The sequence below is a fragment of the Maylandia zebra genome, linkage group LG5 (genome assembly GCF_041146795.1).
Source record: "Maylandia zebra isolate NMK-2024a linkage group LG5, Mzebra_GT3a, whole genome shotgun sequence".
In the NCBI taxonomy this organism is placed as follows: Eukaryota; Metazoa; Chordata; class Actinopteri; order Cichliformes; family Cichlidae; genus Maylandia; species Maylandia zebra.
Window position 1 is genome coordinate 26339602 of NC_135171.1, and position 13913 is coordinate 26353514.

At 40.2% G+C, this 13913-nt stretch overlaps 1 protein-coding gene across 4 annotated transcripts in view; it reads left to right on the forward strand.

The window, feature by feature from the left end:
* The window catches only part of cacna2d2a (calcium channel, voltage-dependent, alpha 2/delta subunit 2a), a 178077-nt gene that overhangs the window by 128137 nt on the left and 36027 nt on the right, over positions 1-13913 (forward strand). For all 4 annotated transcript variants that reach the window (XM_004548657.4, XM_012918484.4, XM_076884120.1 and 1 more), the window contains 2 exons: positions 5693-5824; positions 6058-6115. In XM_004548657.4, coding sequence (XP_004548714.3) covers positions 5693-5824; positions 6058-6115 — 190 coding nt within the window. The remainder of the gene's footprint in view (positions 1-5692; positions 5825-6057; positions 6116-13913) is intronic.

A 13913-nucleotide genomic window follows, 5' to 3' on the forward strand; every position in this document is an offset into this window, starting at 1 on the left:
AGAAGCATAACTACAAACTACAAAAAAAAAAGAGGCATAAACAAAAGCAGGAACATGAGAAATAAATGGTTAACATTTAGAGAACAGAGGCAGACGAGCAGGCAGAGAACACATTCACCCTGAAACTATAATATAAAGTGGAAACGTCAGGGTAACAAGACACAGCTGAACTAGAAGATGAGACACAGGGCAGTAAAACTGATTGCAAGGTACAGTTAGAAGGTGAGTAACAAACTAAAGCAGGAAGTAACTGAGAGTAACTGAGTAATGCAGCAGCATGAGACCCACACTGAGCGTGGTATAGTACAAAGGTGGGCAAATCCAGGCCTGCAGGTTTTAAATGAGTCCTTCATCCATCACAGCTGATTTAAATGGCTAAATTACCTCCTCAACATGTCTTGCAGTTTTCCAGAAGCCTGGTAATGAACTAATCATTTGATTCAGGTATGCTGACCCAGGTTGAAACCTGCAGGACACTGGCCCTTGAGGCCTGGAGTTGACACCCCTCATATACTAGAACACTGGGAGGGTATATAATCTCTTTGTTTAACATGATCGTTAAATTAAAATTTAAACAAGAACTAAAAGACTCAGAATACAAGTTCTGCTATAGCTGGAAAAGGCAAAATAATAAACAAAATCACAAGGAATTAAAACCCAACTAGATTAGCGAAGTGACTGAACAAAAACTCAAACATGAATGAAACAAAGAGAAAATTTCCAGAAGCTCAAAACTCTGCCTCCAAAACACAGGAACCATTCTCTAACATTTAGTCGCTCTGTTTAAAACACAGAAATATATAATGCTTATGGTCATGACGGCGTTGATGGTTATGGCTCTTCAGAGGGTCTCTGGTAATAGATTTAGCTCCATTACAATTATGGATTTCTTAGAAGGCGCCACTTGTGTTGCTTGATGATATACTGCAGGTCATTTTTCTGCTCTCTATGCACAGCAGTGGTGCAACGACTTGTTTCTGAATGTTGGATTAACACAGAACATAAGGGACATATTGTTTTAGATGGGTTTTTTTTTGTTTGTTTGTTTATCACAGGTACATCACGGTGAGTAATGTGTGTACTTGGAGTTAAGGGGTGGGGTCACAGGATCGAGGTGGGAGGAGATGAGGAATGATCTCACACAGAGATGCTCCATAAATCCCACTCATAATTGTTTCCCTACTTGGTGTGCAGTCTTGCTTCATAAAGGGGGCAAAGCCAAGGGTGCTCTAAATGTCAGGGGAGCGGTGCGCTGATGAATTACCTTTTAAAGATATCAGAGAGAGGCGCATTTCATGTGAAAGATGAGGCCAACACAGTCCTCTTAGGCCCTGTCTGCCTGTGTGAGCATATTTCCCCCCCAGGGGAAATTTGTCTTTTTATCAACTGTCCAGAGAAGTCACAGCTTATCCTAACTGAATAAATCAAAGAGAATTAGTTTGCTAGCTTCTCTTATCTGGGATGTGCCTGTTTTTCTGCAGAGATCACCTGCAGATGTGGGTAAATATGTGTGTGCGTGTTTGCTGAATTGGCCTGACAGTAGCGATGGTTCAAATATGAATGGTTTAGTTTCAGCTGGCAGTGTGAATGTACTGCTCTGTCTTTTTTAGAGGAACAAGACTGACCAACAGTAGGGTGTAAACAAAAACTCATACATAGCTGCTGAGTTAGCATGCTTATATGTGTGCAAAGCAAGTACGAAGTAGTACATCGTGTGTTTGTGGGTGAGTTGAGCAAAGTCCTGTACATCTAAAATTACCAAATAAGATAAAACATAGGTCAGAATGACATGACAGAGTTTAAGAAAATAAATATGAGACAAAACAGTAAAAACAACACAGATTTGAAAAAGGTCAGAATTCCTTGTGATTTAAAAACCAGAGTTCAGTTACTACCTTGATCTTCGTCGAGGCAGCTGAAACGATGCTAGTTTTAACAGAGGTCACCGGATGTCTCGTTGCCCTTGGCCTGTCTGGGACAGCTATCATTACAGAACCGGTGCTTCTTCAGATAAGAGCACCAGGACTTCACAGCACATGGGCTGCCGCTGCAGTAACCTGCTGTGATAGCCAATGCTTAAAGGATAATACTTTTTTACACATTAATCAGATGGCTCTTTGACCACAGAGTATTGCACGGCACAGGTGAAATTGAAAAGCGTGGTTTGGTTCCCTGATAATCTCCACGCAAGTATCAGTAGAATATAGCCACTGGTGTCACTGAAATGCTTCGGAGTCTTGGAAGCGATGACAGCAAGTTTGAAAATACATGGTTATAATGTCAGACATACTGCAATTCGCACAAATTTCGCTCTCCGCTTTAATCTCTCTGGCTCTTCATACCATCTGGATTCTTGGCGAATGTAAACACTGAGTTATGAGAGACAGAACAGAAAGCTCTTTTGCTTTCTAATTCTGGTAGAATGCAATTTATTTTGTAGCAGGCGTGTTAGTGGCATCATTCACAAATGAATCATCAAAATAGCCACACACACACACACACAGACACAAAATAACTGACAAGGCATGAGAAAATAGAGTCCTCTAATACAATAATGTGCATAATTCTTGAACCAACCCTCAATTCTTTATATTTTGCAAGGAAAATGGGAAAGAAGTGCATTGATTGATTGAAACATAGCTAATCATAAATGGAAATACAGCATATACGGCAAAAACAGAGCTTGGAAGGCAGTACTTGGTATGACCACCTTTGTTCACGCACAGCCTGAACTCTCTTAGAGAAGCTTTCTGGTAATTTCTTTAAGTAGGCTTCAGAAATAGTTCCCCAGGCTTCTTGAAGGACATTCAAAGCTCTTGTTTGGATGTTGGTTGTCTTTTGTTCTGTTCTTTCTAAGTTCCCACACTGCTTCACAAAGGCTCTGAGGAGGCCAATCCATGGCTGATAGTGTTCCATTGTGTGCTTCTCTATCCAGATATGCTTTTACTTTTGCCTATCAGATGCTATCCAGATGGTACTGCATGGCGGATCAAACTCCAGTGCCATCAATTTCAAAGATCCCTATTTATTTTTTTTCTTAATCATCTGTTATTTGGTTAACACTGGTTCATCTCTTGAGTTAGATGGCTTTTTGTGCCTGAATGGTTCATAGGTCATTGGCTTAACAAAAAAAACAACAAAACAACACAAAAAACAACATCCGTCTGAAAATGGTCATGAACAAGGACCAGACTGAAAATGTATGGATAAGCAGCCAGTTTAAAGAAGTGTCAAGAAAACCTTCCTGAAAGCCTGTTACTGTTCCTTAAGACCATTTAGAACATTTTAAAAATTACTAAAAATGTCTGACTCCTGGAAGCAAAACGTAAAGACATGCATATATCATGTATGCATCAAAATATTGCTGAACTCAGACCTTATAATTGAACCTCTGAAACTGTGTTTAACAACGTCAAAGGTGATCCGTCATTTGTTCTTTGCTGTTACACGATCTAAAAATAAACCGAATAATCAGTTCTTTGACCTAAATAGCATCTTAGGTTTTCAATTTAACAGTTGAACATCAAGTTTGTTTTGGGTATTTTTTTTCCTCTGCCCCATGGGCGAGAAATTGCTTTCTTTCTTGCTGTGAAAGCAGCCAGTCACTCGTGTTAATTTTTGTGTTTCTTTCCATCAATCACCCCCCCTCCCCCAAATGTGTTTTTATGTTTGTGCCCATTTGCAGGGCTGCCTCTATCCTCTTCCATTCTTCTTTTGTGTTTGTGTCTATGAATTTCGAGAAAAAAAGCATGTCGAGGAGCTGCCTTTGGTGATGGCAGCAATTTGGCCTTCATATCCTCCAAACGTTGCTTAGTGCTGCGTTATGGTGTGTGTGTGTGTGTGTGTGTGTGTGTGTGTGTGTGTGTGTGTGTGTGTGTGTGTGTGTGTGTGTGTGTGTGTGTGTGTGTGTGTGTGTGTGTGCGTGCGCATTTTAGGATGCAGGATACAGGTTGTTTTGAGCCACAATTTTAAAAAGACTTTGGCAGCTTTCAACTAAAAACAATAAACAGTGTTATATTTTTCTATAATGTGTGACAGCTCACAGTAAAGGAGGTGAGAAGTGAATGATGGAAGGCTAGTGTCATATTTCTTACCTCTTAAACTGACAGGTTGTCAAAGACTGAGCAGTAATTGAAAAGCATGGAAAAGTGGATAATGATCGTTTATTTGTGTGAAATTCAAACGTGGGGTTGAGAAAAGCTGGACTTGTCGGTTCAGGGGCTTATCTAGCTTTGGTTGGCTGAGTAATTAAATCAGAGAAGCGAGTGAAGTTCTCCTCAGCTCAGCGCCTCGTCTTGTTTCCTCTTTAATCAGGTGGCTATTAAACCTCTGATTGCACTCCCCATCTTCTGACTTCAGCTTAGCTATTAAACACAGACTGAAAGCATTTTTTTTGGCTTATGTGTGTGTGGATGCACATTGCGTCACGCAGGGATATGCACGAATGGAAAGCATGATTTAGATCACGAGTGCAAGCAAAACAACGACAGCGTAAAAACAACAGAAGACAGGCGGAAGCAGAAAAGATGCGCGTTTTACACTTGCGTCGTGTTCCTCCACCTATTGTTGACTAGATGATAAATGCTTCTTTCCGCAGTTATAAATCCATTTCTGTCTGACATGTGCGATCTATGACCTTATGCTTCAGCTCAGAACATGCACAATAATGCATCTGGTCGTGCATGCACAAGCATTTACTTTACTATATAAAGCACCTTGTGATTTGGCACTATATTAATAAAGTTGACTTGAATAGTCTTTTTCCTTTTACCTGTTTCTCCTCTCCAAATAACCAAGCACCCGTAAATCCTCTAACACCCTAATGGATGTCTGCAGAAACAGTTTATGGGCCCCTATTATCAAACATTCAGCAGTTGTTTCTCTCTCCAAAACCTGCTAGTGACAGTATGACTGTACGACCTCCTCCAAGGTCATATCAGATCCTTCCCCTGCCCTCCAAAGAAGATTTCCCAGATTAGACTAATTCCATACTCAGACGTGACCTCCGGCCAAGCCGCCTGCATACATGCATTCTTATGTTTTAAGCTTTCTTTGCTGGTGTGGACAAGGTTGTTCAGCAAGAGAGTTGACCTTTGGGTTCGTAACAGAGAAAAGCTGCAGTTATGTTACACTCAGGTCCACTATCTTTGCAGGCAACAACCATTAGGCTGGTGTTGTTTTCACCTTGTACCTGTCTTGGTACGTGTGTCATCTGAGCAAAACTTTATCCAGGAGACACCTGCTGAAAAGAGAACAAGCGCAACGGTGTTTTTGATTACTTTGTAGAAATCTGTGTTTCTGTGGGGGGGTTTTAGCACTGCAACCTTGCAACAGACCATAACAAAACTATGGAGAGCAGAACTTGACCCCTGAATACCTGCAAATCATGTAATCATGTAATAATATATAGTATTGACAAGTGACTACTTTTTTTTTTTCTCAGAAAATCAGCATGCCGAGAGGCATTGAGAGTTGCCCTTAAATAATGGGGTCTACTTACATCTTTGTATTTCTGCAATTTGATGAATAACAAAGCCTTTGGTGCCTGAGTTGCATCTATTGTGCACCACAAAATGCAAAAATCACTAAAGAAAAGAACAAATCAGTGTAAGGCTGAAGCCTGCATAAATCTGTTCCAATTAGTCATAATGAGTCTTTTCTCATGTGCTTTGCTCTCTGTGTTTTCCCTCAGCCCCCGTCATCCTTAATGAATTAAACTGGACCCAGGCACTGGAGAGGGTCTTCATTGAAAACCGTAGGGAGGACAGCTCTCTCCGCTGGCAGGTGTTTGGGAGTGCCACGGGCATGACACGATACTACCCAGGTAGGCTGCAGAGTACTGAGTCAACAGTGATGCCTCAGTCATAACTTACTGCATGATAGAGTCTAAATTGACCCTAGGGCTCCTCAGCTGGAGAACATTGCCAATCTCTTATCAGATGGCTCTACTGGTAACTTGATAGAGAGACTGAAATTATGATTACCTTGATCTAATCTGATCTGAAACATCCAACAGTGCACTGGATGGGCTATAATTTGTTTTCTTGTGCTCTCTAGCAACTCCATGGAGGGCACCCAACAAGATTGACCTATACGATGTCCGCAGAAGACCATGGTAAGTGCCCTCTTTATAGAGAACTCCTGTCCACAAGTCATTATTTGCATGCTTTGTTGCACTATTATTAATGCCTGCTGGTGTTTTTAAGAAGAATAGGAAAACAGCTGCCTTTACTTAGAGCCAGATATGTAAGTGGTGAATGCAAAAATTTTATTATTGTCCTATAACACTGCACAGTGTTGCACATAAATAATTTGGATCATCATTCAATGAACTCAGCTCGGGCCAGCTGAGCGGGAAGTATTCCTGCTGTGTAAACACATTTTACCTGTTAATGAAAAAATGTAACTATTTTTAACGTCCTCTAAATTCTTAGATAAAGTTGTTAGACTTTGAAATTTGCAGGGTGTTCCATCTTTGTATTGAATTTGAGTGCTTACCAGGTGAGTCCCATTGAACATTGAGGGGCAAAGAGTTTGCTCAGGTGACTCCTAACCTATGCAAAAATCAGCAGTAGCAACAGAGTGAAATTAAAAAGTGAAAAAAGCAACAGCTTTCCTGCCGTACTATCTTAAGACTATGGCAAATTGTGTTCTGTTTTCAACCTCTACATACACACACACACGCGCACTGTAACCATTTTCAATTTTTAATATAACAGAGGCAGCGGCCTGTGTCACTTCACTGCATATGCCTTTTGTTTTTATATTGAAAATAATCTGTGGTAATTTCATCTTCATAAGCCTTATAATTATTTGCTCGGTGAAACAGCATAACCTGTGATTGCATTTACAATGCTCTTCACATTGATGCAGCTATTATAAAAATGCTCAAAATACCCCGTTTGAATTTAAAAAGGACATCATTTTCAGAGGATTTCCCTAACTGGCTTCACATGAAGAAAAACAAACAGAAGAAGTAGGAGTCCTGTGCTCAGCTCAGAGCTAAGAGAATAATATTTAACTCAATCAGATCATTGACTGTTTCCAGACTTATCACAGTAGTATACATATAGTAAGAGCATATATGATGCCTTTTCTCGGGTGCCCACTTTGACGTGTGTTCTGTGTTCAAATGCTAATACCTATACAGAGTGATGAGCTGGACAGAAATAGGCAGCGTTGGGCTAAACACCCACCCGCCCGAGCTTTCTGTCCACCCCTCGACTTTCTGTCTACCTGCCACTGTCACATCAGCTTTGTGGTAGCGCTGCCTGTTGCCTGGTTACAGGTTGGAGTGAACTGGACATAATCATGACAGCAATGTTGATTAGACCTGACCCCATTTTCCATCTCTGTCTTCAGCCAGCTCAAAGTGAGTGGCTGTTTGAGGTCAGGCCAGGCTGGCAGACGAAGTCAACAAGAACTACCTCAGAACTAAACAAACGCCAGCGACCCTTTCTATTGTGCTACTGTTTATATGAAACTCAATATTCCACAGGTAATATCTTAAAATGTATCCGAGTCTAACGATGACTCAGGCAAAAGCCTCGATCTTCTAAATGAAATGAAATGAAACATAAAATCAGTTACTCGTTTCATGTTCTAGTGGAGTTTTAAGGTCCCATCAAGGTTCAGTTTATTCATCCGTGAAAACTGAGAGATTACTCTGCACCCAACCTGATCAACAAGTGCAGATTGCATCAAATAAACACATCCGGTGGCTCGTAAAGCTATTCATATTCCCTCAGACAATTATTACTACTGTATTTGCAAGTAGTCGATTTAAAGCTGAGTCTATAGGATGTCTCACAACAATGCAAACAAATAGAGGCCTGTCCCCAAATGCAGTGTAGGGATCGTGTTTACTGTTCAGTTCCTCGGGTTGGTGTTTTATTTATCTTCAGGCCACATGAGAGAACCAAGCCATGATGCTGTAAATGCAGTCTGTGTTAGCACAGGTAGATCTGCACATGCAGAGAAACTCAAACTTTCTATTAAAGGTGAGTCATGGCTTTCTACAGAAAAACCCCCCAAAGGAACTTGTGTCTCTTGTTTTGAAATCTTTAAAAAAACAATAAAAAAAACTGGTCTAGCTATTTAATAAATTGCATCAAATCTATATGCAAAATCAGAATTGTTAACAAAAAATGTATTTTAAAAAGGTACATTTGAATATTTGATGATATATTTGATAATATTTGAAAATAATTGAGTTTAAATGACTGGTTGTGACCTGGCTCAAAGTTGGTGCTCTCTTTAAAATGATTAACACTGGATTCATTCAAGTACTTATAACTATGACTTATAATATCAGCTAAAAGCAAAAAGCATGGAGGCAAGAAGTGGTGTCTCTCACTTCAAGCCACCCTCGGGCAAGCCTTAATCCTCACCTCCTCAGGCGTAGACAATTAGCAGGTAACCCTTGACAACACCCAGAGACGGCACTGCCGCTGCAAGGTGAGCAGGGGTGGCAGACGGGCCTAACACTCAAGCAAGAGCAGATTTTGTTCGGGGTGACACTTCTATTTACAGTAAGATCACGGATTGTGCCTCCGAATGAAAACATTAACATCACAGTGTACAAACATGAGACTAACAAGGTGTTCCCCGACAGTTTAATTAAGTTAACACCAGGCTTAAGTCTCTAAAGTTGTGCTGCACTGTCACATCAGGCAACACTAGAAACATATAAAACACTGGAAAACACAAGGCAGTGTCTAGCGGGACATGTTAAAACAGTGATCCTGTCGGTGATCTGTCAGTGCAATAACAGAAGTAAACCTGATTTTAATTCTTGCTACACATGTTGTGACTGGGGGACTCTTCCCGGAGACAGAAATGAGGCGGATGAGAAGGTTGACGAGGACGGTGCAGCAGGAGCATGTGTGATGGGGTGGACAAGAGGAAGTGGGGGGGTTTTGCAAAGAGGAACACCTTGTCACCCACCCACCGCCCCGGTTGTCCATGTTTGTCACTGTCATTTCTGTTGAGCTTTTACTCATGTTGGAGATTTCGACATTCCCGTTGCCTGTTGCTTAGCAACTTGTGCCCAGCCGCGCTGAATGGCACAGCCGTGGCAGGGAGTGTCATGATATGTCAGGTCAGACTTGTGTGATTATACTTTAACGTGCTGTCTCCCCAACTGACATTCTCCGGAGAGGTCAGCCAATCACGCATTTTCCAAAACCAGTCTCCTGGTGTTAGGTAAGCCCGTCGTGTGGCAGCTGTAGATAGCGGCATCCGTTGCGACGACAGATGCAAGGTGTACAGAAGCTAAGAAGAGCACAATATATGTGTCTGTGTGGCATTTAGGTAGGACTAAAATCCTTCCCTTCTTTTTTTTTTTTTGTATATGTGTAAAAAAATATGAATTGTGCATTTGTAGCTGCTGCTATGCACATTTTCTAAGTTTTATTTTACAGTTGTTTCTACGCTTGGTAGTCCAGTCGATAGGCGCCAAAATTTTGTGATACATCAACTGAAGGTAGAAAAAAGCACATAAAAAGCACATAAACAAAGCATGTTTTTCATATTCTCTAAGATTTGTAATTTGAAAAACAGATAATAAACGAATATGATGGAACAGAAAAATGGCACATGCTACACCTGAACTCATGTTATTTCCTAATAGAAGCTCTAATTGAGCTTAAGTTAGGTGTGACAGTGGGCAGAGGTTCCTCTACATGTATAAAAAAAAAAACCTACAGAATGAATATCTTGATGCACAGGAAATACAACACTACAAACACATATGGTGAAAATTTCAAATCCGAGAATATATTGATTCATCAACTATAGTCTTCTATTTCAGTGTGAGAAGCTAACTAGCATTTGAAAGCCTGTTCAAATTGCCACCTTATTTGTTGAAGCACATTAAAGCTCTGTCAAGTCTACCGGTGTTCATACAAAGGTTTTCCTTTTGTAAAGTGATCTCGCATCTTGAGAAACAGAAGCTCATTTGGGCAAATGTCATCCAGTAGCTTCACAGTATAATGTGCAATATCTAGAGTTAGCTAATATAAGGTGCTGGCATTTCTGATGCTATAAAATTATTCACGTTAAAGACTTCATAAGAAACAAACTTGAACTTTTGAACAATCACCTTAAAAATAGCCTATATAACATGAATATTTACACATTGGTATATGAGAGACAGCAGCGTGAAGCAGTAAAAACATCTACATCTACTTGTTAAGGGAAGATGTATCAACCCTGTTTCTATTGGTTGAGGCTGTTTTGTTTATATTTTTAACATTTGCAGCTTATACACATTGTACACCACAGCCTGTGGATTCAGAGTGTAGCAGACACCAAATATTTGCACTTATCTGCAAAGACTCACTCACAGGCTGACTAAAATCTTAGTGTGGATATCAAGCTTTGGATCAGGATTTTTTCACAGTGAGTAATCCAAACCACACAGGAGCATATTAATAACTACCCTTGTGCTGTGGATGGATCACTTTAGATGCTCTTTTGGCTGAAGTTTAGCCTGTTTTTGGCATTTTCTCCCTGTCATATGATCCTTAACATGAAGATTATTGAGAAAAGTTTAACCTTCATCCTACATCTTCCCTGTGGTCGTGTGTTTATGTTAGCCTAGTTCCCCACCAAGGAGCACGTCATTATATGTCAGCTTGCCTAATTTCATTAACCCTCCAGATTCCATTAAAATGTATTTTTGTGTTTTTGTTTAACTGAAAACATATTGCAGTGCTATATGTTTTAGTCTTTTAGAACTACTCTGCTCAGAACATGGCATATGCTAACTTCCTGCTAACTCGTGATTCCTCTAAACCTTATAAATTGACTTTTTCATGAAAGCCTTGGCAGTAAAAATTTCTTGCCAAACCAGGGAGAAAAGCTACTCTGTTTATTTTATTGGAACTGAAAGAATTTGGACCGTCTTTGATTCTCAGTAGTGCTTCAGAGTTTCTTTGATTTTGGAAACCAAAGGAGCGTTTGGACCCAGATACATCGCTATTAAACCCTCACTACGTATTGCACGTTAAGATTCGTTGCACAATTTGTTGATTTGTTTGGCTAGTCACCATTTCAGTGACCTCAAGGAATGTCGAGATTTGGCCCTTGGTTCCAAATAGGACAAATGCTAGATTTGAAATTTTTGATGACAGTAATTATCCCTGTCCAGTTGTCTCAGTAGTTTTTAAATTGCCTATAATTTTACATGACGAATGGTGCAGTGGCTGGCTTTTCAGTTCTGGCCCTGAAATTCAACTTTTCTATCATCTCATGTCAAGTCACTGTGACTTAACTTAACTGTACTATTCTATGTAGTTTTGTGCTCATCTCACATCATGCAAGGTACAACTTTAAATTGCTTTCATTTACAGCAACAGCAAACCCACAACACAGAGGTGTACCAAAAGTAAATACACTGGCATTGGAGCTTCCTGCAGGCTAGAAAATGTGCACAAATAGTGACTAAAAGTGACAAACACACACTTTCTACTCACATACCGACCGGCCCTTTTCCTCCTACACATAAATCAGATCACATGCTGTGATACCGGTCAGATGCTATAGATTCTACACCTTTGCAAATACCAGTAAAGCCAGAGAATACACAGATCTAATCTCAGTACCATCCTTCAGTAATATAAGGAGTGATGTCGTCTATAAGAAGAGTCCCATCAAAGAGCAGCAGCTCTTTTGTAGTGTAAACCTGTAGTTTTACTGGGAGTAACTGATAGTGGTGTGACTGACCTAGCCAGAGCTGTCCAGGTGGTCTTCTGTGGAAAGAAAACATAATGAATTAATAAATTTTAAAAAACAGAGGGGCCGCCTTCCTTTACAGATGGTCTTTCTCGCCTTCTGCTCCCCTACCAACAGCCCCAGGAAAATTAATGGTCCAGTCAACACACTTAATTGTCTCCAATTGCTCTGACATTAATTATTAACATTTGTCCATTATAATGTCTGCACTTGTTATCAAGGGAAGCGAAGCAGAGGTTGAAGTGAGGGAGAGGGAGATGGGGAAAGTGAAAGGCGAAGAAAGAAATAACCAGAGACAGGCGTGGAGTCCTGTTAGCCAAGCGTTGCAAAGATCCCATTACCTCCCAGGTTCACAACAGCATGTAGGCTGTATCACATATTGATTTCTTCAAGAAGTCAATCTAACCTCTTTATAAATATTATGACTATGGCGGTCAATCCGCGAAGCTGAAGCTCCCGAAAACACAATTCTAATATATATAGATCCCCGGGCTTTGCCTCCTCTTTTCTCTTTGTTCTCCCGACTTCAGGTAGAAGCCGGGTCAAAAGAGAGGCCTACTGAAGGTGATGCAGCAGGCTTTTATCAGAAGGTTTGCACTAAAAAAAGATCTTTCATCTGCTAAAACAACAATGTCAGGCTGATACTTGGTTGCTAAACTTTACTATAAAGAAATGTGCATGACTAATTCAATATTCAGTATTTATTTCAGATTGAAAAGTGGTGAAAGAAAACCCAAAACAAAACAACTGTATTTACAGGCATATCTGAAAATATGCACACGTGAATCATCTCGGTGCCAGCACTTCCAATAATCAACAGAAAGTGGACTAAATAAATGGCAGACAACATCTTTTTCTCCTGCAGGCTCTCTGGGCGCTGTCCTCCTATATTGTTATCTTAATTCAATCTTTATTTGCCTGCCACATCCACAGGAGCACTAAGAGAGCAGCAGTCCATAAAATAATAAGCCCATCAGCACAACACAAATCCACGCGCATAAGGGAGCAGACACGCATCCACACACACACGCGCGTGGACACACACACACACACACACACACACGCATAAACAGACTTTCCCTGTGTTACAATTCTCCCATTAATCTGTGGTTATTCGCCATATATCTATTTTATATGATGCATCCTTATCAAGCGTATCGCGGTGAGGAAAACTCACGTTTTGTAGTGTCAGTTTCATTATACAGAGTATGTGTGTATGCATGCAGCTCATTATCAGCACAGTGCGTTTAATAAGCACAACTCACTTCAACAATACAGAAAACCTTTTTTTCCCCACTCCATGGATCGTGTTATATGCATGTGCATGTTTCTGAAATGTATGTAGAAGATGATTCCTCCAATTTAAATGTAATGCACAGCATTTCGGTGAATGGGTCAGGGTGCATAAACACAATCTCCTGAGAGAGTTATGCACACATACACGCATGCCCCTCCCCCCACGGCACAGTTAACGTATTGATTTTACAACGTGGTGCCTCGATACAACTACTTCATGAATTCCAATGAGACTCCCTTTACTAGACTGTTACAAAAGGAGCAAAACACAATCACCGCAACGTAGAATATGTCATTGTGTTCATTGCTTGTGTAATGCATTTCTTTTTGATTTATTTATCACTTAGAGCAATACCTCCTTCCACCTCAGTGTAAAGAGCACATGTCTGCTGCACGCACAAATCAGGCTGTGTCTTGATTTTCGATATTTGTGAGTGTATGGATGCATTTATGTAGAGTACATGATGTGTTTTGTGATTATGGGTGTTAAAATCAATACTTTTGCTTTTTATTTAAAATAACCACTAACCAGTTAAACCTCGGCAGTTGCAATTAGCTATTATGTCACATGTCATGCATGCTTTCCTAAACGACCGCTCCAGTGATTATTGCCTTACTGATTAATTTAGGGTTTCTGCTTTTGATGAATATTTTATTCAACAAGACGTCGACAACTAGAAGTAATTGCTCTTCACGTGTTCTCGGAGGTAATGTCAGCCCATTAATTGTTTTGTCCAACTAACAGTCAAAAAGATAAATTTTCCAGCAGCATTATAACTTAGTGATTTCAAAATAAAGGACTGTAACAAGGTGCAAAATCCCTTTTATTAATCATTTTTTCAAGTTTACATAATGTCACAATGTTCACAAGTCACACTAAA